This window comes from Astatotilapia calliptera, chromosome 4 (genome assembly GCF_964374335.1).
Source record: "Astatotilapia calliptera chromosome 4, fAstCal68.1, whole genome shotgun sequence".
NCBI lineage: Eukaryota > Metazoa > Chordata > Actinopteri > Cichliformes > Cichlidae > Astatotilapia > Astatotilapia calliptera.
In genome coordinates this window covers 2,050,070-2,074,859 of record NC_137425.1, presented here as the reverse complement: position 1 = coordinate 2,074,859, position 24,790 = coordinate 2,050,070, and the positions used below count along the sequence as shown (strand labels likewise).

Sequence of the window (24,790 nt, the reverse complement as noted above, 5' to 3'; positions counted from 1 at the left end):
GTGTGTTTAATGCAGACAGAGAGGAGGAGGAGAGAGGAAGGGTATTTATGCCTCAGCAGGTCTGGAGGTTTGGATCTTACAGCGATGGCTTTCTACAAAGTGATGTGTTTGGCTGCTGGGCTGATGCTCCTGACCCAAGGTAAGAGCTCTCTGCACACACCTGCATCAGGAACGACTCAGAGGGTGAAAACACTCAGGAGCACAGCGCTTCACTTTAAAGTGGCACTGCTGCATAGTCATCACATTTATTGAAGAAAAAATGTGTGTCGGTTTATGGTGACGGCTGAAGCAGTGATGACAGGTTCCTTCATCATGGTTCAGGGCAGGAATTGAGCGACTTACTGTGATGGCAATACACCTCGCTATGAGTGCAAAACGAATGAATCCACAGAGTGAACCTAATGAACCACGTAGTGTTTATGGAGGGTGGCTAAACATATATTCAGCTGTAGAAACATCAGGCGCTTGTGCTGAGCTGAATGTTTGAACTACAAACACACTGATGGTGATGGTGATCTCACACACAGGTACTGCCTACGTATAACCAGTGGACTCCTTTAACATCTCGTCAGGAACTGCAGTAATACTGCAGTAGTATTAGTATTACAACGTGCAGCGTGTGTACAGTATTTCTCTGTGTGGTTTCTGTCTGAGAGATAAACATCATCAGTGTTTTCATCCTGCTGAGTCACACAGTAACCAACTCCCCAACTCCCCCCCCAACCCACACACACACACACACACACACACACACACACACACACACACACACACACACACACACAGAAACTCTGTATGTTAATGATCTTCAGAACAGGTGGTAAAACCAGTCTGCTGTAAGAGCGAGCTGATCTGGACCAACAACATTATGAGATGAATAAATTTTGCATTGATTTTAAAATTCTTTTACTCACTTATAAAATCTTAAATAACACTGCACCTTGCTATCTAAAGAACTTCTCTATGTGTTTAATCCTAAAAAAGCACTAAGATCTTCAAACCAGATGCTCTTAATGCAACCTAAGTCTAGGCTGATCATGCCTTTGCTATTACAGCACCTAGACTGTGGAACAATCTCCCTATTGCCATTCACACTTCTTAGTCTATGAAGCCTTTAAATCTTGCTTGAATGAATCTTTTTACCCTGGCGCTGTCTTAACTTAGTTTGACTATCATTTGGCTGGCTTCTAACTTTGTCTTGTCTTGTGTTGCTGTTTGGTCGATTTGTCTTATTTTATTTATTTCCTAATTTGTGAAGCACTTTGATTGACATTGTTGTTTTTAAATATGCCATATAAATACATTTTGATTTGATTTGATAATCAGCTAATGCAAGCTAGCTGTATGGGAGCATCACTGACACCTGATAATTAGTGCTCAGTAACACCCAGTTAAAATCCTAGAATTTCACCTAAACTGGAGATCAGCCTTCTTGGACAGTTTGTTCGTACAGCAGCCATATTATTGGTTAGATGATGTCATTAAAAACAGTCCAGAGGTCCTGCTCAGGGACTCCAGTTAGCTGAGGTGAGGCCTAGCAGAGAGCTAGTAGCTACAGCCGCCTGTGTCGCCATCCACCTTTCAGCCAAAGAGACCACGCCACTAATAACGTAAACTTATTAGTACAGTTTAAATAGGTGAGTTATAAAAACAGGTGTTTTGAAGGAGCAAACTATGGGGACTGACTCACGGCTGCCTCTACTGGACAACAGAGGAACTGCAGGGGTTGGCTTCATTTCTCAGAGGCTTGTTTATAACTAACCACAGACAGTCAATTTTCCACTATTATTACAGACAGTGAACTAATCACAGACAGATAAATGAAGATTTTTAGTTTTAAAATGGTTTGTTTCTGTGTTTCAGAGTCTGAGTCACAGCTGGATGGTAAGAAAAAGCTTCTTTGTGTAATGATTTAGTTTTATGTGTAATAAATCTTTAGTTTCATATGAATATTAGTTTGTGAGTGAACTGTAGACTCCAGGATCACTGTGTCCTCACTCAGCAGTTTGTAGTGCTGAGAGTTTACAGCTCCTACAGTAATGCTCACTCTGTGTTTTAATGTCTGTCTTCAGTTTGTGGTAAGGCGTCTCTGAACACCAGGATTGTAGGAGGACAGGTGGCCCCTGTTGGCAGCTGGCCCTGGCAGGTCAGTCTGCAAACATCTGGGTCCCACTTCTGTGGAGGATCCCTCATTAACAGTCAGTGGGTGCTGACTGCTGCTCACTGCTTTCAAACGTGAGTAATGAGGCTGAAGCTGCACTCTAAACAAGATTTAAAGACGCTGTGAAGTCAAACTTTATATATGTTTTCTCGTCTATAACAATTGTAACAACTGTGCACTGTTCGTGTCGCTCCTGATGATCTCAGCAGTACTCCAACCGGTCTGACTGTGAATCTGGGCCTTCAGAGTCTACAGGGATCTAACCCCAATGCAGCGTCTCGGACAGTAACACAGATCATCAAACATCCAAACTACAACTCTGGTACCAACGACAACGACGTCTGCCTCCTGCAGCTCTCCTCACCGGTGACTTTCAACAGCTACATTTCTCCCGTCTGCCTGGCAGCTTCAGACAGCATCTTCTACAGCGGTGTTAACAGCTGGGTCACCGGCTGGGGCAACATAGGAAGTGGAGGTGGGTCATAAAGACACCAGATTGGTTTTAGAGAAATGATGACAATATTACAGGGAACAAGTTTGCTGTCTCAGAAATATTTAGAGCAATAAGATGTTTCCATGAGGTTAAATCTGTGCAGAGTTCAAAACCAGAAAGAATAATTATGTGAATTAAACAGTCTGGAAGTGCTGGACCTGCAGCAAACATGCTGTCTGCACGATGATGTCAGGTCAAAATGATCCTTGGTTAAAAGAAAGTATACTTTCTGTGTATCTGACACTGCCCCCAGGTGGTGTTAGACAGTTACTACATGATGACGACCATCTACTGTCTGTGTGTCAAGTTTATTTCTGTATCACGTTTAAAAACAGCAGCTGTTGTGCTTCATCTAAAATACTCAAATAACATAAAACAGGACAAGATGACAGAGCGGCATCAAAGTCATGTGACTGTGTTCTGCAGAGAGCTCCAACCCCAGCGGACAAACATGTTTCCCCATCTTTGTTTGCACACATGACTACACTTTGTTTTTAAGTTTGGTGGAGCCGCCCTTTTGTTTGAAGGTTAATCAGTCACATGTTATTTATTACAAACTGATATATTTATTTTACCCCGTTCAGTGTCCCTTCCTTCTCCACAAAACCTGATGGAGGTGGAGGTTCCTGTTGTGGGAAACAGGCAGTGTAACTGTAACTATGGAGTGGGAAGAATCACTGACAACATGATCTGTGCCGGGTTAAGTGCAGGAGGAAAGGACTCCTGTCAGGTGATTGTTGTTACCTGTGTTTGGCACATTTTCACCTTCTAGAGTTTCTTCTCCTCAGCTAACAGTAAATGTTTCTGCTCTCAAAGGGGGATTCAGGAGGTCCAATGGTGATCAAGCAGAGCGGTCGCTGGATTCAGGCGGGAGTCGTCAGTTTTGGGGAAGGTTGCGCCTTGCCTGATTTTCCAGGAGTCTATGCCAGAGTATCCCAGTACCAGACCTGGATCAACAGCCAGATCTCCTCCAACCAGCCGGGCTTCATGACGTTCACGTCCACTGGGACCGACAGTGACCTCAGTGTCTCCTGCACAGGACTGCCACCAGTGCCAACCACCACCCCTACAACCACCCCAACTACTCCTATAACCACTACAACTTCCACCACCACAACCACCTCCTCTGCAAAAGCCACCACCCCTACCACCACCACACCTACAACCACCATCACTCCCACCACAACCACCACCACTACCACCACAACCACCACACCTACAACCACCATCACTCCCACCACAACCACCACACCTACAACCACATTGCCTCCAACCACTCCCCAATGTGAGTTTCCATCACATTAACACTTTGTTTCCTCTAAACTTTTAGATAATACAGCTGCTGCTCTCTGACACTTTCTGAGTTCTTCACTACCTGAACTTGAAGTGATGGTTTTGTGTGATCCAAGTTTTTCCTGCCTCTTTCTGTCTCTCCCTGGTTCTTCTCCTCAGCGGTGGTCTGTGGACAAGCTCCAAGAACTTCTGGGATTGTGGGAGGAACCTCAGATGCGACAGCCGGCTCATGGCCGTGGATGGCGAGCTTACAGAAGAATGGAAGTCACGTGTGCGGTGGGACTCTGGTGGCCTTGGACTCAGTGCTGAGCCACGCCAACTGTTTCTCAAGGTGAGTTGCAGCTGAAGTTGAAGTTTGTACAGACGATAATTCAGTTCGATGGGTGAGTTAGTCAGTATGTTACCCTCTGATTAGTAAATTCTCTTTCTGATGTTAAACTGAGCAATTTTTAAGAGTTTTGAGTTCAGACATCAAGAGAAAGGGTGAATCTGACAGAAGAACTAACACACTCATTGGTGACTGAGCTTCAACAGGGAGATCAGTTTGAGAACAGAAAAGTTTGCAAAAACGGTAATTAGATTACCGTTACTTTCCCGTAGGAACGCTGCGTTACTGCGTTACTAAAACCGTGATTTTTTGCGAGAATGTCTCACGACAGTGACGTAAGCGAGTGCGACGTTCGTGACAACAGCTGTGTGCAGATCAACAGTGGATCACATATCGATTGTGGGAGAGAGTATGAGCGTGCAGCGTTTAAAGTGTGGAAGTACTGACCTTACTTTGAGTTTGATTCCATAAAAAGTGACAAAAACATTAGTGTCCGCTGTGCGTGGGAAGAAAACTTCTTTTTACAGCGAAAAAACCCCTAAACTTCCAACAAGCACCGAGTAGCTACGACGTAATGGGAAACTCACAGAGACACTGGCGTATCCTTCCACTGACCGCGGCACACCTGCACCAGGGTAAACCTCCGCCTGCCCCACTCCTGCTTTACAGGTGAAAATAGAGCAACAGGACCGCTGAGTCTTTGACTTTATTTATTTTCTGCTGTGTTTTACTTGCATCTATTTGAAAGACTGAGTGTAAACACACAAAATATTTTATTTTATTTGCTGGAATGTGCAGAAAATAGGTTTAAATGTTAAACTAATTTATTCAAGTCAGAGAATGTTGCATATAATTAAATTTTTGCTTGATGCATAAAGTTAAAAGATTAAAACTAATAAAACAAGTTAAAAAAAAGAGACTTTTCCATTTGATTACATTTTGTATGATGGATTATACAGAAAAAGTAGAATTGGGCTGAAAGATCTATCGCTTTATTACCTCTTCAGGTTGTAAATCGTGTTTTAAAAAAGTAACTAAGTAACTAAGTAATTAATTACTTTTGAAAATAAGTAATCAGTAAAGTAATGGGATTACTTTTTGAGGAAGTAATCAGTAATTAGTTACTGGTTACTTTTTTCAAGTAACTTGACCAACACTGGTCACAACACAGTTTTGTTATCTAAGAGAGAGTTATTCCCGCCAGCTTTTGCCTAGAATAGAATAGGATAGAATAGAATAGGATAGAATAGAATAGAATAGGATAGTCCTTTAATTGTCCCACAAGGGGAAACTTGGATGTAACAGCAGCAAGAAAGACACATATACAAACAAAGAGTACACAGGACAGAAACATACACTTTTTTCTTTTACATATTTATATCAAGGACAATGGTTACCAAAAACAGAGTACTGTTTAGAGGTAATTATTAAATCATACAGATAAGAGGCAAACCCAGGTTGTAGAGTGAATCAGTTGATAAAATACTGCAGTTACAGCGCTGATGTAAACATCTGTGTTTGTTGGGAGCAGTTCTGATTGTACAGTCTGACAGCTGCAGGGAGGAAGGACCTGCAGAAACGCTCCTTCATGCATCGAGGATGCAGCAGTCTGTCACTGAAGCAGCTCTGCAGCAACATCTACATGCATGGGGTGGGAGACTCTGTCCATCAGAGATGTTATTTTGGCCAGAGTCCTTCTGTCTCCCACCACCTGCACTGGGTCCAGGGTGCATCCCAGAACAGAGCTGGGCTTCCTGATGAGTTTATCCAGCCTCTTCCTCTCAGCTGCCGATAAACTGCTGCTCCAACATACCACACTGAAAAAAATGACAGATGCCACCAGAGTCATAGAAGGTCTTTAAAAGCGCTCCCTGGACTCCAAATGACCTCAGCCGCCTCAGCAGGTAGCGTCTGCTCTGACCCTTCCTGTACAGAGCATCAGTGTTGTGGCTCCAGTCCAATTTATTATTCAGGTGAACACCCAGGTACCTATGAGAGTCCACTATCTCAATGTCCACTCCCTGGATGTTCACCAGTGTCAGTGTGGTGGGTCTGCGTCTCCGGAAATCAAGGGTGTAGATTTGGTTTTGGTATTGGTGGGGACGGATGATTCAACCACCAAACCCCGCCCTGTTTCTTTTTTGTCCTTTTTGTTTTTGCTTCTTGATAAAAGGAGAAATATACTTGCCTACATATGCTATTCTACATGCTTTTAAACCATTTAAAATTACAATTCATAGTTTTATATGTGAATTATATAATGTTAAATTACTATTAAACAAATGACTAAGTATTTTAGACTTTAGGTTACTTCAACCATATTCCATAAAAATCAGGTATCATACAAAAATAAAAACAGCTTCAAATACAGTCATGACAATAAAAGAATATGACTTTAAGGATTTAACAACATTACCTCAGTTATAGTGCACCAACATGTCTTATACATTAGCAGTAAGGGAACACTGAATGACCTGCTGGGTTTTGTCAATAAAACGACTCATCTAAGATGACCACAGAGTAAAACATCTCTCAGCAAAATTATGCAACATTTTAGGCACTGTTGCCCCGATCAACTCAGTGAGCTGGATTTTTTTTATTCTAAACATGAACTACTGTTACAGCAACAGACATGGACACAACAACTCAATGTTCACTATGTGAAGCAGCCAAACACATGCCTGCTCCTCTCGTTAACTGAGATAAACTGCTGGCATATTGGTTTTACATCTATACTGTCCAGCCTCTCCTGGTGTACATGGTACAGCCTCTGTAAACTAATATCCTGGCTGCTCGAGGCTGCAGTTTTCTCTGACAGTTTCAATCAAAATTAGAAATGCTGCTCTGAGACTGAGATAACTGATAGTGCTGCCTGTTGTGCAGTTAGTTTCCAAAACACGTTATTCATGGTTACATACACTTTTATACTGATGTGGGCCAAAGCCTAGCATAGCCTGTAACGTTATTATGACGGACACATTTTATGAGTGAACTTGGCTTTAAGTGACTTACAGGTTTCTTTGAAAAATACTTTCTTATATCCAGCTTCTTCCTTTTTGCTGCCGTCCTCCTCCTCACAGCGCAGGTTTGCCGCTGCTAAAACTAAACAGAGCTCCCTGAAAGGCTCAGCCAATCACATTGGCCATATTTGTCACATGACGTAGGACTCCAGTAGAGAACGTAATTTCACTCTTTCTGCACCGCTGGGTGAATGAGACGCTGACAGATCGTTTTTTTTCTTTCTATCGGGTTTGATTTCTTTACTCGAAGAGATCAAATTATTGGTGGGGACAATTCAATAATCGCTGGATATTGGTGGGGACATGTCCCTTCCATCCATGCCAAATCTACACCCTTGCCGGAAGTCCACCACCAATTCCTTGGTTTTCCCGGTGTTGATCAGCAGGTGGTTCTGCTGACATCAGTCCACAAAGTCCAGAGTCCACTGTCTGCACTCTGAGTCGTCTTCACCTGTGATGAGGCGACTATGGCAGAGTCGTCAGAGAACTTCTGTAGGTGGCAGCGTGGGGAGTTGATGGAGAAGTCTGCAGAGGGTGAAGAGGAACGGTGCCAGCACAGTTCCCTGTGGGGCCCCCGTACTGCAGACCAGCGTGTCAGAGACACAGCCCTGTGTCCTCACCAGTGTTGGTCAAGTTACTTGAAAAAAGTAACCAGTAACTAATTACTGATTACTTCCCCCAAAAAGTAATCCCGTTACTTTACTGATTACTTATTTTTAAAAGTAATTAGTTACTTAGTTACTTTTAAAAACACGATTTACAACCTGAATAGGTAATAAAGTGATAGATCTTTCAGCCCAATTCTACTTTTTCTGTATAATCCATCATACAAAATGTAATCAAATGGAAAAGTCTCTTTTTAAAACTTGTTTTATTAGTTTTAATCTTTTAACTTTATGCATCAAGCAAAAATTTAATTATATGCAACATTCTCTGACTGGAAGAAATTAGTTTAACATTTAAACCTATTTTCTGCACATTCCAGCACATAAAATAAAATATTTTTTGTGTTTACACTCAGTCTTTCAAATAGATGCAAGTGAAACACAGCAGAAAATAAATAAAGTCAAAGACTCAGCGGTCCTGTTGCTCTATTTTCACCTGTAAAGCAGGAGTGGGGTAGGCGGAGGTTTACCCTGGTGCAGGTGTGCTGCGGTCAGTGGAAGAATCCGCGAGTTTCTCTGTGAGTTTCCCATTACGTCGTAGCTACTCGGTGCTTGTTGGAAGTTTAGGGGTTTTTTCACTGTAAAAAGAAGTTTTCTTCCCACGCACAGCGGACACTAATGTTTTTGTCACTTTTTATGGAATCAAACTCAAAGTAAGGTCAGTACTTCCACGCTTTAAACGCTGCACGCTCATACTCTCTCCCACAATCGATATGTGATCCAAGTCTGTAAAACTTGGGTCCCATGAAGTTGAGCGTAAAGGTGTAGATCTTGTTTGAAGCTGATGAAGTTTATGTTTGTGTGCTTCGTTCCTCCCACAGCTCCCCTGTAGCGTCCGAGTGGACTGTCGTGTTGGGGCGTCTGAAGCTAAATGGATCCAACCCCTTTGAGGTGACGCTGAATGTGACAAATATCACTCTGAGCAACACGACCGGGACCAACATAGCCATCCTCCGTCTATCTGCCCAGCCCACCCTGACCGACTACATCCAGCCCATCTGCTTGGACAACGGGAGAACCTTCGCCGAGGGCTTGGCGTGCTGGGCGGCCGGTTGGAGTCCTGGAAGAGGAGGAGGTGAGTCAGCAACATGAAGGCTGACAGAGTTCTGCCCAGACTCTGCACCAGTCCATCTCTCAGATTACACATGTGGACCACTGCACTTACAGTTTCTTTAGTCAAACATCAGGATTTTCTTATCTTTCATGATGTTAGCTGAGGAAGTTATGCAGCAGTTTCAGACCTCGGTGGTAAACTGTGGGAACTCATCATCGAGTGAGAGCATCTGTACAGACGTGTTTGCACTGCAGCAGGTAAATGACTGGATTCTTCTTCTTATAACACTGTCTGCTGACATGTTGTTTATTCTGGATCTTGGATTTAGCTGCTTAAAAGTAAATATAATAATCATAGTCCAAACTTTCTGGTAACAAAGGTGTATTAAACTCTTCCTTTGAGTCGCAGGAAAATATAACATATAACATTAAAATAATAACTGACCCTTTCCGTATGTTCAGGGTGATTCTGGCGGCCCGCTGATGTGTAAGCAGGGCGGCTCTTGGTTCCAGGCGGTCGTGTTAACAGATCCAAGCCCCTCTGCCAGGAGGACACGAAGCTCAGTCATGACCTTCACCAGAGTGAGCACCTTTGACTCCTTCCTGACGAAGACGCTGGGGACACTCTTGTCTCCACCCTCCACGACCACCACCACCAACCCCACCAGCGCCTCCAACACCACCATCAACCCCACCAGCACCTCCAACACCACCACCAACACCACCACAACTACCTCACGCCCCGTATCACAAAGCAGCGGGGGTCGTCCTGCTCACTCCTTCATCTTTGTCTTCTTCCATCTCGTCAGCCTCACCGTTTGTCTCCAGCTCTTCCTGTAGAGAGTCTGACTTGATCGACATGTAATGGACACAAATGAATGTGAACAAGCTTTGACTCTAAGACTTTACAGGCTTAAAGCTCTGCCTGCTAATCTTTGACTTGATTCTGAACTGATTATCTACAAAGAGCTCAGTGGTGACGTTTGGGCGAGTTTACTGTCGGCTAACGGCGCCTTAGGTGCTCCACTTCCAAGAAAAGGAAGCTGGTTGTACAATGTGTGGCTTGAGCTCTGACTGACAGGGGCTTTGAGCTGGACTCTGGTTTAAGGGTGTAAAAATGAAGAAGTTCTTTAAACTTGCACTGAACATTAAACGGTAGCTCAAATGTTTAGAAGTTCATGTTTTCTTAAGCTAAACAGATCATTAGTGTGTCTGCATCACTGTTACTGTTTCATATATATCTCTAGATTTTAATTAATGCAACAATGAAAGATGTGAAATCTGCATATTTTATAATTTATTTAATTTTTTTTATTATCAGATACTGATCATTGTACCTGATCATCATTGTGAACTCTGTTTTCAGGACAGAATAGATTACTTGTAACCTTACAGTCACAAACATATTGATGATTACAGACAGAACTGAAGTTATTCTTGCAGTCTTTGGTTACGTCCACACGTACACGGGTATTTTTGGAAACGGAGATTTTCCGTTTTCGTTTTAAAAAATAGTCCCGTCCACACGTAAACGCAGAAGTGAAGGAAAACGCTGCTATGAACATGCCAAAGCAACAGGTGGCGATATATTCCTAACCGTGTAGAAATGTTGGCCAATCAGAAGTCTAGAAGCCTCAGTGGGAAAAAGTAAACAAAGCTGGGGCATAGAAGCAGAACAGAGTCTTATGTGTGGAGGGACAGTAACTGTGTGTGTATGTGAGCATTTAAACACTGCAGAGAGTAGAAGTAACAGTATTTTGTCATTTCACCGAAACAATAACGTGGCGCACAGTGTGACGTCAAAAAAGGCGCACACCTTTGACGCTGCGTTTTCTGTGTTTTTCTCGTCCACACTAAATGCAAAAACAGAGCTTTCGAAAATATCCACCCTGGCAGGCGTTTTTAGAAATCTCCATTTTCAGTGACCGAAAACGGCGTTTACGTGTGGACGAAAGGTGCAAACGCATAGAAAAATCTGCGTTTTCAAAAATACCCGGGTATGTGTGGACGTAGCCTTTATCAGATTTAAAGAAGCATCATTTAGAGATGCTGGAAACAAGGGGACATGATCGGACTGTCCCTCTTCTACCTCGCATCTGGGCCACAAACACTTAAGCACTTAAAGAATATTTGCTTTGAAAACTGTTAAATTGCACTGAAAAAGAAAGTTATTTGAATGAAGAATAAACAACTAAAAAACTTCTTGTAAATGTGTAAATGTAAAAATACAAAAACAACAACAAAGAGCTTTGTTTTTTTTTTACTCTCCGCACAAACTAAAGAGACAAAATAACGTGAATAATTTGCTTCCAGTTTGTGGTGCATTGATCCGTCTCTGTTGCTTTTGGGCCTCCTTTGCTCACTTCCCTTCTCTCCCCTGTCTGATTACCTCTGATTACCTGTTTCATAGGTGCTTCCCTGCTGGTCTCGCTGCTCTCATGTCAAATTCTCAGCTGAAGGAGGTTTGTTGGTCATCTCACCTGCTTTTCGTGTTGTTTAAGGCTGAAGAGATGCCTCATTACTCACCAGATCGCTGCATCAGCAGGGACCTGTCCAGTATTCAGAACACCTCTCGACTTCACAACAGTGTTTGTGTCCACGGAGCTGCCTGCGATCGCTCAGTCAAAGCTCTCCTGTCTGTTGAAAACAGAAATAAACCCTGGTAAACCCTAAACACTGGTTTTGTTAAAGAACAATCTGGACAAACGGATTCTGACGCAGGCTGTCTTCAGGAAACCAAGGAGAGCAGCGGGGCGAGCAAGGCCAGGTACTCCGTCGCTTTGATGCCAATCCAGCTCTTCTCAGTCTCCACCTGCTCCAGCAGACCCCATTGGAAACAGCCCTGCTGTCGTCACAGCTTTTTATTCCAGTGCTCCCCAGCGTGGTATGAAAAGGAAAAAAACAAAACGCTTGGACAATGTTAGCATAATGGACAGGTTCACACAAACGCAAAGCAGGAGATGAAGCATCGCTGAACATGTTTCCAAACCAACTCCATTCCAAGCCAAAGACTAGAAAATATGGTGAAGCATATTTTCATATACTTTGGTTTCACCTGCACAAGTGCCGAGGTAGGTCTCCCTGCAGAATTAGTTTTCCCTGTCGGGAGCAGCGCTGGGCTGTTCAAATCACGGACAAACAGGATCCCACATTCTTGATTTTTAGTTCACAAACACTTGTTGTAATGACTAACTACTCCTGACATGTTGGAGATGTTTGCTCTTTATACAGTAAAGTTACAGCTGGATACAAATAACATCAGGCTGATCCTGCCACGATTTGTCTCTCGGTTCAAATCACGGACAAACAGGATCCCACAGCTGTTTATGTTTTTGAACCCATTTTGCACAGAGAGGCATTTTTTGAAAAATGTATTGATTACACAGGAAAAAAACAACTACACGAAAAATAATCACACCGTGACGCCTCTGCCTTTCTAAATGGAGGGACAGTAACTGCGTGTAAATCTGCAGACAGTCAGATTAACAGTATTTTGTCTCTATCTGCCATTCTGCAATTCATCCCATGTAAACAACGTGGCGCACAGCGTGACGTGAATAAAGGCACATACCTTTGACGTTGTGTGACGAACTCTGTGATTCCTCGTCCACACATAAACGCAAAAAAGGAGTTTTAAAAAATCTCAATTTTCGGTGATTCGAAACGCCGTTTACGTGTGGACGAAATGTCCAAGCGCATAGAAACAGCTGCGTTTTCACAAATACCCTTGTAAAATGTTTGGGGTTTGGAAAAACAAAATATGGGTGTGTGTGGCGGATGTGTTTGTGCGTGGGGGGATATTTTTCTTGTAAAACAAAGGGGTCCTAGCAAAAAATGTTTGGGAACCACTGGTGTAACCGACGATGGGAAACATCTGTCTGTTGTAGGTCATCCTGTGCTGTTCCACTGGCTGACAGTTGGTGGCAGTAAAACAAATAAATGTAGAAATGTAAATGTAACCCCTTCATGTGATACACCTGTGATTGTGTTGTGTTCTGGCGTGAAAGTAAGAGGCAGGAGACAGCACTGGCTCTTTACTGCACATCTGCAACACAGAAATACAGCTCTGATCTGTGTGTCACATGCTTGCCAGGACACCTCTCCTCCGGCCATGCTGAAAGGAGCTGTGTCTGCAGCTTCATTAACACTACAATAATATAATAGATCAAATACAACAAATTGTTTTACAACATTAACTTAAGCTCTCTGAAAACAAAAAGCACAAAATAAATAATATGTCACTGAAAAATCATCAAAAACAACTTATAAGAACAATAAACAAAATAATTAAAAAACAAATAAACAGTCAGACAAATACGATTGAATAACCAGGACCCAATATTCTAGTGCTTATAGTTCAAACATTATACTTAAGTACAATCAAAATAATAATCGCCATCCAACAGGCAATAAAACACTGTACCATAAAAACAATGAATGAAAGACCGCATCCCCAAAACATAAGAACATCTCCATATCTGCAACACAGAAATACGGGTCTGAATGAGAACTTATCACTGCCGTCATCCCTGAAAACTGGCGGCCCCTTGATGTCTGATTGCAAGACAAGTTTCACCCCAGACAAATTTAGCTCAGGAGGTCCCTGCTCAGCCTTAAAGGCCCCAGTAGACATACTGGTCTCCTTATCACCTTGCAGCTGGGCTACAATGGACTGACCAATCTGATTGGCCAAATCTGAGATGAGTGTACTCAACCCAGCATTGGAAGCTTTCTGCGGGGTCTGAACGTCACAGGGGGAACCTGGAGACGAGTGGAACAAAACTTGGGAACAAATGATACACCAAGTTTAGGTGTCTGAACCCCATCCCCAAGAAACCACCCTCGCCCCAAACTCACATGAGAGGAAACCTCCCCATCAGGAACACCACTTGCCTCTGAACCAGATGCTGACTCCATAATGATGAATAAAGCATCTGGTTCACAAAAAAATTCCAAATAGTGTAACTGTACAAAACCAAACACAGTATTTGTAACTAACACTTGATGTTATTCAGGATCAGAATTGAGCAGATTAAATATCCAAGCTCATTCAAAAAGTCTTACACAAGCTAGGAAAAGTAACCAACATGGAACAAGGGCAATTACGAAGAGCTCCCCACAGTGATCAAGATTACGTCGATGCTTGACAAATCCACAGTGTCACGGCACCAATGTAACCCCTTCATGTGATACGCCTGTCGTTGCGTTGTGTTCTGGCGTGAAAGTAAGAGGCAGGAGACAGCACTGGGTCTTTACTGCACATCTGCAACCAGAGATGGGCAGTAACGCGTTACGCGTTACTGTAATCTGATTACTTTTTTCAAGTAACGAGTAGTGTAAGGGATTACTATTGCAAAAACAGTAATTAGATTACCGTTACTTTCCCGTAGGAACGCTGCGTTACTGCGTTACTAAAACCGTGATTTTTTGCGAGAATGTCTCATGACAGTGACGTAAGCGAGTGCGCCATTAGTGACAACAGCTGTGTGCAGATCAACAATGGATCATATATCGAGTGCAGGAGAAAGTATGAGCGTGCAGCGTTTAAAGCGTGGAAGTACTGACCTTACTTTGAGTTTGATTCCATAAAAAGTGACAAAAACATTAGTGTCCGCTGTGCGTGGGAAGAAAACTTCTTTTTACAGCGAAAAACCCCTAAACTTCCAACAAGCACCGAGTAGCTACGACGTAATGGGAAACTCACAGAGAAACTCGCGGATTCTTCCACTGACCGCGGCACACCTGCACCAGGGTAACCCTCCGCCTACCCCACTCCTGCTTTACAGGTGAAAATAGAGCAACAGGACCGCTGAGTCTGTGACTTTATTTATTTTCTGCTGTGTTTTACTTGCATCTATTTGAAAGACTGAGTGTAAACACAAAAAATATTTTATTTTATGTGCTGGAATGTGCAGAAAATAGGTTTAAATGTTAAACTAATTTATTCAAGTCAGAGAATGTCGCATATAATTAAATCTTTGCTTGATGCATAAAGTTAAAAGATTAAAACTAATAAAACAAGTTTTAAAAAGAGAGACTTTTCCATTTGATTACATTCTGTATGATGGATTATGTAGAAAAAGTAGAATTGGGCTGAAAGATCTATTTATCACCTCTTCAGGTTGTAAATCGTGTTTTTAAAAAGTAACTAAGTAACTAAGTAATTAATTACTTTTGAAAATAAGTAATCAGTAAAGTAACGGGATTACTTTTTTGGGGAAGTAATCAGTAATTAGTTACTGATTACTTTTTTCAAGTAACTTGACCAACACTGTCTGCAACACAGAAATATGGCTCTGATCTGTGTGTCACGCGCCTGCCAGGACACCTCTCCTCCGGCTATGCTGAAAGGAGCTGTGACGTGGGCAACCATGCAGCGCACACACACACACGAACGCACACAGACTCAGATCATACAGGCAGGAGATTAAAATGCAAAATGAATTTTTTTTTTTTTTAAAAAGGGTTTTGGGTGAAATACACAAGTATTTAACAAAAATGTTACACCAACAAAGTTTGAGACGCAAACTGTATAAAAGGATTGATTTGATTGAAAAACACTAATATATAATTTCCAACTGGTTACACATAATCAAGTCAATTTACAGTCAAAGTGGAAAAAAAAATCATTTATCCCCAAGGGGCACTTAAGATAGATGATACCTTGCTGACCATACATACAGTCGTGGCCAAAGGTTTTGAGAATGACACTAATATTAGACATGGGGAAATAGCTGCAGAAGTGTTTCTAAAACTATGACTTATGAGTATTTAAAAATAACTCCATCCTCACAGGACTGTCTCATGTTTTATTGCCATTAAATTTCATGTTGTGCAGTTTTTTGACACTCGCCCAGCTGTGAGAATGAAATCAGACCAATGTAAACTGAGCTACTTAATGACAAATATATGTTTGCAGGCCAGATGTTCAGACATGAATCAGAAAGGCAAAGATGAGTTGAATCTCCAGTTTAGTCAAAGAGCTTCTGCTGGTTTGAGTAGATAAAGATCAGGGCCCTGTTTCAGGAAGCCGGTTTAGTGGAAAAACTGAGTAAGTATACCCTGAGTTAACGAAAACTCTGGGTTTTCGGTTTCACAAAGCGAGTTCAGATGAAGCCTCAGTGAGTCACTATGACGACACACTCCGTGAAGCTAACCTGCCCCCTAGCAGGTTTACTACAACTAACCCTGACCTTCTCCGCCTCTTTGTCGGAAACCTGACAGTAGGAAGTGTCAGACATGGCGTGCTCCTTCCTTGAAGAGCCAGTAGATCGTGAAGCCCAAATTCTCCGCAGAGCTCTCCGCCGGGAGAGAGTGATCAGAGCGCGTTTGGACATTTTATCATTTCCTGATGATTTTCTGTGCGAACGTTACCGTTTCTCAGCACAATCTATAAGTTATTTGAATAACATCCTCAGGCCTAATATTGCTCATGTGACACATCGCGGACATCCTCTCAGTTCTGTACATATTATTTGTATTGCACTTCGGTTTTTTGCAAACGGGAGCTTTCTGTATAATATTGGTGACGCTGAGCACGTTTCCAAGGCTACCGTCTGTCGGGCAGTCAGGAATGTTACAGTTGCACTGAAACGTCTCCTGTACTCGTCTGTGGTGTTCCCCGGTCATAGACCCACAAGATTTATCAAAGAGGGATGCCACAAAATTGCAGGTATCAGGATGAACAAAACTCAATTCATGATGTGGTGATACTTGGACTACTACTTAAATTTTACATTTATTCTCAGGGTTCCCAGGCGTGATTGGCTGTATAGATGGCACTCACATTCCAATCATTGCTCCTTCAGTAAATGAAGGAGACTATGTGAACAGGAAGTCTTTCCACAGCATTAATGTGCAGGTACATAGTTCCCTGTAGCATTTCAAACTAACAAATTATTTCATTATAGTAATGGATGCTAATTTGTGTTCTCTGCACTGTGAAGATCATATGTGATGCTGCCAACATTATCACAAATGTGGAAGCCAAGTGGCCAGGCTCTGTCCATGACTCACAAATATTCCGTGAATGTACACTGAGCACAAAATTTGGACATGGTGAGTTGAAAATACTTTAAAATATATAAAGACCAATTGCTTCAGGGACATTTGAACTGAAGTGTACCCTTCTGTCTTAGGAGAGTTCACTGGCTACTTGCTTGGTGATAGGGGGTATCCATGTTTACCCTATTTGCTTACCCCTTACTCTGACCCTGAACCGGGCCCACAGCAGCGATATAATCTGGCTAATTGCAGGACCAGAGCCAGAGTTGAAATGACTATCGGAATGCTTAAGGCCCGGTTCCAGTGCCTGCAAAGACTCAGGGTCACCCCAGAAAGGGCATGTGACATTATTGTGGCATGTGTGATTCTTCACAACATTGCCACAATTAGAGGAGAACACTGTCCTTCTGAACCAAACATCAGCAGTGATCCAAACCATGAACATCCTGACCCTCCCACGGACATACAAGATGGAAGCGCAGTCAGAGACACCATATGTCACAATCATTTCTTTTGACCCATCACCTCAACATGTTGAAAGAAGAATAAACTGATTTTTTGTTCAACTGGCTTTATTGGTCGCCTGTGTTTCCTGTACACAAAGTATTAAAAGATGTAAACCTCATAAAGTGTCTCTGTTGCTTCCTCCTCTGTAACAGCTGTCAATGTTTCTTCATTATTTTCCTGTAGTAAAGAAATAAACAACATTGCTGTTCTACTGTAACCTCATATAATCTGTGGAGTATTACTCACAACTGCATGTTGGTCTGGCTCAACAGGAGGCTGCACCAGATGCAGTACACCATCACCATCAACTGATAGAATATGAGGTTCATACAGGTCACTTATAACTTACAAGGGACCAAATGGCAATTAACAAACATACCAATCACCTTACACTTCATTGTCATTATGCTCTCAAAGACAACCAAGACTGAGGGAAGGCAAAATCAGTAGGAAAATAACTTCACTACAAAATAATTCATTATGGTAAAGAGTTTATCAAATGAATGAGCAGCACTGCAAAGGTGACTGTGAAGAAAGGATGTATGCACATCATGTATTATTTTGAATTTACCCCTTATGTAGGCACTTGTGTCTTGCGGGGTTATTGACTCAGAGGATGTCCCCGCAGAGATGCCTTCGGCCACAGGGCGCCCACTGCTTTGGCTGAGGGCCAACTGCTCAGCCTCTGTGAGTGGTGGTGGTGGAGGACCCCCACCTGTTTTTCGGGCCTCCGCTTTTTTTCTGTTGGCTATAACGGGCCACATTTGAGCATACAGAGTAAGCAAATATGTACTTGTAATGTGCTCAGATAATTTCAATAAGTGCTTACAGAAAGAAAATTAATGTAGCCTCTAACTGCAATTGATTTACATGGGACAAACAGACCAAGCACTATGGCTCATAATACAATTACACCTTACCTGTTTGGACTATATTTTTATATTTCATTTTTACTTGCTGCCAGGAACGTTTGGGGCCTGTTGGGTTACACCTGCGCTCACATCACGTCACAAAATAAAATGTATGAAATAACAAATAAAATAACATATGATAAAATAACGTGTTAAATGGGTGGAAATCCCTCGATCAATGTTTATATTAACACTCTCGCATTGACTCTGTCGGCTATGTTTTGCCATGCATGCTCCCTTTCTTTTGCAGCTGTGGCTGTGTTACTTTTTTCCGCGGAATTTGCATGTTATCGGCATATGCTGCCATCAGAATTTCGGCCTCAAGCGCTGTAAAATACATTGACCGCGCCTTCTTTCCCTCCGTCTCCATGGTGACTCGCTTAATCTGTGCTCCGCTGATCAGGGCTTTATGTATCCTCGTCCGCGCGCTTCACTTGGGGTTAAAGCAACTCCGCGTTGACTGAACTACTTGTTATCAGCCTTTCTGAAACCGAATATTCTGAGTTGGACAGTTCGGGGTTACTCAACCCTGCGTATCGTTTTTCACTCTGAGTTTTCTAAACCGGCTTCCTGAAACAGGGCCCAGGAAACTCACTGGTGGCTCAGTTTACTCAGCGTTTGTGAGGTTGTTTTTGGACTTTCTACTTTAACTATCTTTTGTAATTCCCAGTTTGCTTAATGTTTGTGGTTTTTACGTATTTTCCACTTACTTTATTTAGACCTTTTCGCAGTTCTGAGCTGTGTTGCATCCTCTTGAGTCTCCTGTATCCAGTTCCCTTGTGTGTCTGTGTTTTCCCATTTGCTGCTTTACTTTGAGAGTCAGTGTTACTTTTGCTTTGCTTTCAGTTTTGCTTTTCTTCATGTGATTCGGTGATTTCGTTCAGCCATGTCTCATTCTCCCCATCTGCCTCCACTTCCCTGGTTGCCCTTCTGAATGTATTATTTCAATAAAAGGAGTAGATGTTACTATCCCTGATAATGAATTGCTTCAGATGGAGAAGGTCTTGAGGGATGGCTACTATGAGGGAAGGCAGCCTGGAAACTTCACCAGCGGGACTCATCATTGTCTGCCGCAACTTCACAGGCTGTTTCGGTCTTTTATCAAAAGCTATTCTGCCATTTTGTTAGGCTTTTTGTTGTTTTTTAACCTTCCTTGGTTAGGTTTGGGGATTAGGAATCTAATTTAGATTGTAATAGATCGTCAGTAGTGGACCTTGGATTCATTGGGTGTTTCGGCCATTATCATTAGACATCCTCATCCAAGGAAGCCCTGCCAGGGGCCAATACCGATATGTAATATCGGATCGGTCTATTGCTATTTAAAAGTAGAATGGGAGGCAGAGCCTTCAGTTTTCAGGCCCCTCTTCTGTGGAACCAGCTTCCAGTTTGGATTCGGGAGACAGACACTATCTCTACTTTCAAGATTAGGCTTCAAACTTTCCTTTTTGTTAGTATATATTAAGCCCATATGGAAAAGAAATAGAAAAAACGTATAAAAGACTTGCATAAGATTTGGCTTACTTCATAAAGTGAATCATGTAAGGCTTATATGATTCACTCATGAAAGTGGCCACTTTCTCATTACTTTTATATATTGTTTTGGTAAGTATCCAAAACATACAGGTTTCATTTATATAATTTTTCAATGGATCTTATATCTGTTTTCACTCTTGTATGCTTTTCATACAACTTTCAAACAAGACAGATACAAACTTTATAAGATTTATATATATCTTTTCTATATGGGAGGGCTGGACCAGGTGACCCTGAACCCTCCCTTAGTGATGCTGCAATACGTTTAGGCTGCCGGGGGATTCCCATGATGCACTGGGTGTTTCTTCTTCACTCACTATGTGTTAACAGACCTCTCTGCATCGAATCATTAGTTATTGTTAATCTTTGGCTCTCTTCTACAGCGTGTCTTAAAAATTGAATGGAAACCAGCAAACCTAAATTCTTCATATGACCTCAGTTTTTCTTCCTTCTATCAGTTTGAACCAGTCTGACCAGCCTGTCTGGCACCAGTGTTACATGTTACCTTCCCTTAAATGGCCTTCTTCCTTATTCTGATGCTCAGGTTGAACTTCAGCAGGTGGTCTTGACTAGGGCTGGGTATCGTCACTGACTTCTAGAATCGATTCGATTCCGATTCACAAGGTGAATTTTGACAGTCAGAAATATTATAATTCAGATCAGCACATTTACATATTTTTGTATCTATAAAAAGGAAGCTGACACACGCAAGACTTTATCACAGGTGTGAGCGTCACAGCAGAGGCCTTTGTGTCAAAGCAGCTGAGGATAAAACAGAAAAACATGAAGGAGATTTTCCTGTTCTGGATTTTATAAAAATATTCTGCAGTCGATCAAAAACGAAAGAAAACCATTAATCAGCCCATGAACATCACCTCTGAAGTTACAGCGGTTTTATTACAGACACAGCGTTTTGCATTTTGTATCATTTCAAAAAGTTTAAATTTGTTCAGTATTGAACGGCAGAAATTAGGTTTTTCTTTTCGGAAGTAAGTAAAAGGAAACAAACAGCGTCCGACAGCCTGTAAACAACGGCAGAGAATGTGCATGAAGTGTGATTTTATCCTGGTGGAAGCAAAACAGCAAAAGTCAGAGTGAATCCATGACGATGTTTGTGTGAAGCGTAGTTTGGATCTTCTTTTGCTGCTGGTTCGGTCAATGTTGTTTGGAGAGAGATCAAACTAACAGCTTCAGAATCAGCGCAAAAAGGGCGTGAACACAAAGCTCGACCCGCCGACAGAGTCGGCGAGCTGTCGGCTTTCAGCTCCGACCGTGTCCGTGCCGTCGGTGAGAAAGTCACAGCTCGCTGATCCTGATGCGTCGGCGGGTCGAGCTTTGTGTTTACGTCTCTGTGCAGAAGCCTGTTCCTGCTCTCAGTTACTGTTTTCATCTTTGGTGGTTGTTGAAGTTTTGTGAGGTTTCACCTGAGATTCTGGCATTTCGGGAAAAATTCATTTAAATTAAAAAATCGATTCAGGATTTTAATGAATCGATTTCACGTTATCCAAGCCAGAATCGATTTTAATCGATAAATCGATTAGAAAAACCCGCCCCTAGTCTTGACCTGTTATTACCATGTGATTGGCTGACTAGATATTTGTATTAACAAGCAGTTGAACAGGTGTACCGAACCAAATGGGTGCTGTTGTCATAAACACTGTTGTCCTGATCTGCTGGAGACTGTAGAGTACAGTACTGTACAAAATGCTGGACAGATGCTGCAGCTGTGTCCCTTTTCATGGCTCCAAAGCAGTGATGTGTCACCACCTCTGCTCAGAGACACCGAGACACGGGGAGCCGTCAGACAAAGAATCGACAAAGGTGCCAGCGGTGGGGACGAAGGTTACCCCACCTCACTAAGTTTATCCAGAACTTACTGAAAATAACTGGAAGAATAACAAAAACAAAGCCGATAGGGTTGAATATTTTCTGATTTGTTGTCTTTATACTGTTGGTTTTTCTTCAGCTGAATAAAACTTCTGTAAGCTTCAGGTGTGTCAAACGCAGAGCCTTTAATAAGAAGGCCGTGCTTCCATGAAATCTCACATCATTTATTCTCACTTGTTTGTCATCTATTAACTCATTTAACCAGCGACATTTTTGTGTCACTGTCAACAACGACTTGACACTTTTGCATGCCTGTAAACTGACTGTACATTACATTTCCCCGATGAGCTATTATTCTCTTACTGGCAGATGCAGTTTGTCGTCACACGGACAGGAGAACAAAGACATGGGGAAATAGCTGCAGAAGTGTTTCTAAAACTATGACTTATGAGTATTTAAAAATAACTCCATCCTCACAGGACTGTCTCATGTTTTATTGCCATTAAATTTCATGTTGTGCAGTTTTTTGACACTCGCCCAGCTGTGAGAATGAAATCAGACCAATGTAAACTGAGCTACTTAATGACAAATATATGTTTGCAGGCAGTTCATCTCATGTAAACAATAACGTGGCGCACAGCGTGACGTGAAATAAGGCACATACCTTTGACGCTGCGTGACGAACTCTGTATTCCTCGTCCGCACGTAAATTCAAAAAAGGAGTTTTAAAAAAATCTCAGTTTTCGCTGATTCGCCGTTTACGTGGACGAAACAGCTGCGTTTTCAAAAATACCCGTGTAGGTGCGGACGTAGCGTAAAAGAGTTAGTAGTTTATCTGCAGATTACTTGTATTTGCTTAATTGTTTACTAAATGTTTGAGATGTGAAATAAACCGCAATGGAGCAAAATATGGGCGTGTGTGGTTGGGGCATGTGTTTGTGTGTGCGTGTGCGTGCGTGCGTGTGCGTGCATGCGTGCGCGCGCGCATGGGGGAGGGGGGGCGCGAACATTTTTCTTGTAAAACAAAGGGGGGCCTAGCAAAAAAATTTTGGGAACCACTGATTTAACCAATGATCTACAGGATGGGTCCTTTCCACATCATATGTGGCTCTGATGATGAAACGCAGCCTATTCGCCTCCATTCCCCAGATTTCCATGTGAGTTTCCTCTTTTCAACACTCTCCCAATTCACCAGCGATGCTTCCAGTGCTACGGCTCTGGCATGTCTGGCTGTTTCCTTCTGTCCACGCACCTCCACCCCTACCATTTTTCGACTGTTGGGTACAGACACCTGTTGCCAGAGAGGTGTTACTGTTCCAAGACCAAATCCTCCTGTGCCCTGTTGGATGTGACCCACCACGTCAGGATGGTGAAGAGCAGATTTGGCCTGTAGCACAAATGTGGTTGGGGTCCATTCCCTCCTTGTTGCTAAGGTGGGAGCAGCGTCTATCACTATAGGGTCTCGGAGTCCATGAGTGACATCTCAAGCCTCACTTTTGCACACTACGCCTTCCTGGAAAGCATCATGACCTTCTCCATCACCAGCTGGTTCCACTCCCTCAGCCTTCATACACGAACAGACTGCAGCTCTAAAATCATTGGCCTGTCAGAACTCTGGCTCAGGTTTTCAGCCAACAGGCCCTTAGACAGGCAGCCAAAATCATCAACGACCCCTCTCACATTCTTCACCTCACATTTTAATGGCTCCCCTCTGGGCGACGCCTCCGCTGCATTTCCTGCAGGACTGAGAGGAGGAGGATCGCCACCTTAGTCCCCAAAGCAGCTCTGCTTTTTAACTCCAGCAGATAAGAACATTTCCCCCACCAGAAACACAAACTTCTCTACACTCTTTTATACTACTGACACTTTATTTACTTTTACTTACTTAAAGTTATTTATTCATCTTTCAGTCACTTCAATTTTGAACTGTATAATTTTAAAACTGTACGTACTGCATATTCTGTGTATTCTGTTCTTATTGTTGTTATCTTCAACACTATGCTGCTCTGTTGTATGTTATTTGCCCTTTGGGGATAGACAAAGTCTTTCTGATTCTGATTAAACTCCTCTGCCAGGCTAGGGATAGGCAATGACAGCATCCCGTTGTTGTAGAGTCCAACGCTGCTGAGGCATTTGGGAAGTCAAAGCCACTTCCTCCCGTATATATAATATATAGTATAGTATATATAGTCGCTGCCTCCCCTTGTCCTTTATCAGTGGACAGGGGGAGGCAGTTGTCAGTACAACATCATGAGGGACACTTGATGACCTCCCCTCTTTGTTCAGTCCAGTTGGTGCAGTGAGTCCACATTTTACCCACTTATGAAGTGCTCACTTCAACCACTGATTTAATTTAAAGTAGTAACAGTTACCCTCTCATGCTACCTGCAGTGTCAAAGACACTAACAAAAACTAAAACCAGGGAAGTCTCAGTGAGAACAGTGAGAGGGCGGTAGTCTGCTGGACCACTGCCTCTTTGGGGTTGACTTGTTATTGCCTCTTTTTGTAACTCTCGTTTACATCAGAAGGGAAAGAAATACTTCTGACATGACAGATGTTCATGATGTGCTCAGTGGAAACGTCAGTGTTTTGTGGTTCTACTGGTTCTGAAACACTTCCTGTTCATTTGTTCATTCAGCGAAACCTGATGTAGTTTGACCAGTTTTTTCCCGAGTGGACAGCCCCCACTGTGCCAGTCCCACTGTCATTGCAGATTAATGAATGATGGAGATGTATTGTTTTCGTTCACAGAGCAGATGTGTGGTGTATCTCTCCTTCACGATCTCTCTGTGAAGCTGCTTCTTTGAATAAAACTTCCTGTTTCACAGATTTACAGGAATGTAGTTCTGTCACAGTTCTGTGCTCGATGTTCGTGCTGATCTAACGAGTGAACAAACGCTCATCAGACTGAAGAACTGACTCGTTTTCATCTAGTTGAGGAAATAGTAAAACATCATCATGTAATTACACCACATTAAAGAGAAGCAGTTTTTAT

General features: G+C 42.5%; 1 protein-coding gene and 2 long non-coding RNA genes across 5 annotated transcripts; 2 read left to right on the top strand and 1 right to left on the bottom strand.

Annotated features, from left to right (window-relative positions):
• On the top strand, nucleotides 1-11,215 carry LOC113020191 (transmembrane protease serine 9-like). Of its 3 annotated transcripts, XM_080300065.1 has the most exons (11): nucleotides 1-139; nucleotides 1,864-1,884; nucleotides 2,073-2,235; nucleotides 2,368-2,636; nucleotides 3,239-3,384; nucleotides 3,471-3,939; nucleotides 4,107-4,278; nucleotides 8,782-9,035; nucleotides 9,174-9,271; nucleotides 9,476-9,684; nucleotides 9,715-11,215. In XM_080300065.1, the coding sequence occupies exons 1-11, from the start codon at nucleotides 10-12 to the stop codon at nucleotides 9,851-9,853; spliced, it is 2,070 nt and encodes a 689-aa protein (XP_080156191.1). In that variant the 5' UTR covers nucleotides 1-9; the 3' UTR covers nucleotides 9,854-11,215. The 3 variants fall into 3 exon arrangements, with proteins under 3 accessions (XP_080156191.1, XP_080156190.1, XP_080156189.1); XM_080300064.1 differs by having other exon boundaries at nucleotides 2,371-2,636; nucleotides 9,476-11,215; XM_080300063.1 differs by having other exon boundaries at nucleotides 9,476-11,215.
• LOC145428216 (uncharacterized) lies at nucleotides 10,462-13,853 on the bottom strand. The gene is made up of 2 exons (XR_013908449.1): nucleotides 12,069-13,853; nucleotides 10,462-11,650 (listed from the first exon to the last, which is right to left on the bottom strand). It is a non-coding gene; the product is annotated as an uncharacterized LOC145428216 (long non-coding RNA).
• A 2,176-nt stretch (nucleotides 13,854-16,029) lies between these two features.
• Nucleotides 16,030-17,646, top strand: LOC145428218 (uncharacterized). The gene is made up of 2 exons (XR_013908451.1): nucleotides 16,030-17,071; nucleotides 17,152-17,646. It is a non-coding gene; the product is annotated as an uncharacterized LOC145428218 (long non-coding RNA).
• Nucleotides 17,647-24,790: the final 7,144 nt, after the last annotated feature.

What these genes read in the sequence shown, in the direction of transcription:
- LOC113020191 (XM_080300063.1), top strand. Translation starts at nt 10, where the DNA reads ATGCAGACAGAGAGGAGGAGGAGAGAGGAAGGGTATTTATGCCTCAGC. An exon ending in GCTGATGCTCCTGACCCAAG is followed by an intron (nt 140 to 1,863) that starts GTAAGAGCTCTC and finishes TCTGTGTTTCAG; the next exon opens with AGTCTGAGTCACAGCTGGAT. An exon ending in GGGCAACATAGGAAGTGGAG is followed by an intron (nt 2,637 to 3,238) that starts GTGGGTCATAAA and finishes TACCCCGTTCAG; the next exon opens with TGTCCCTTCCTTCTCCACAA.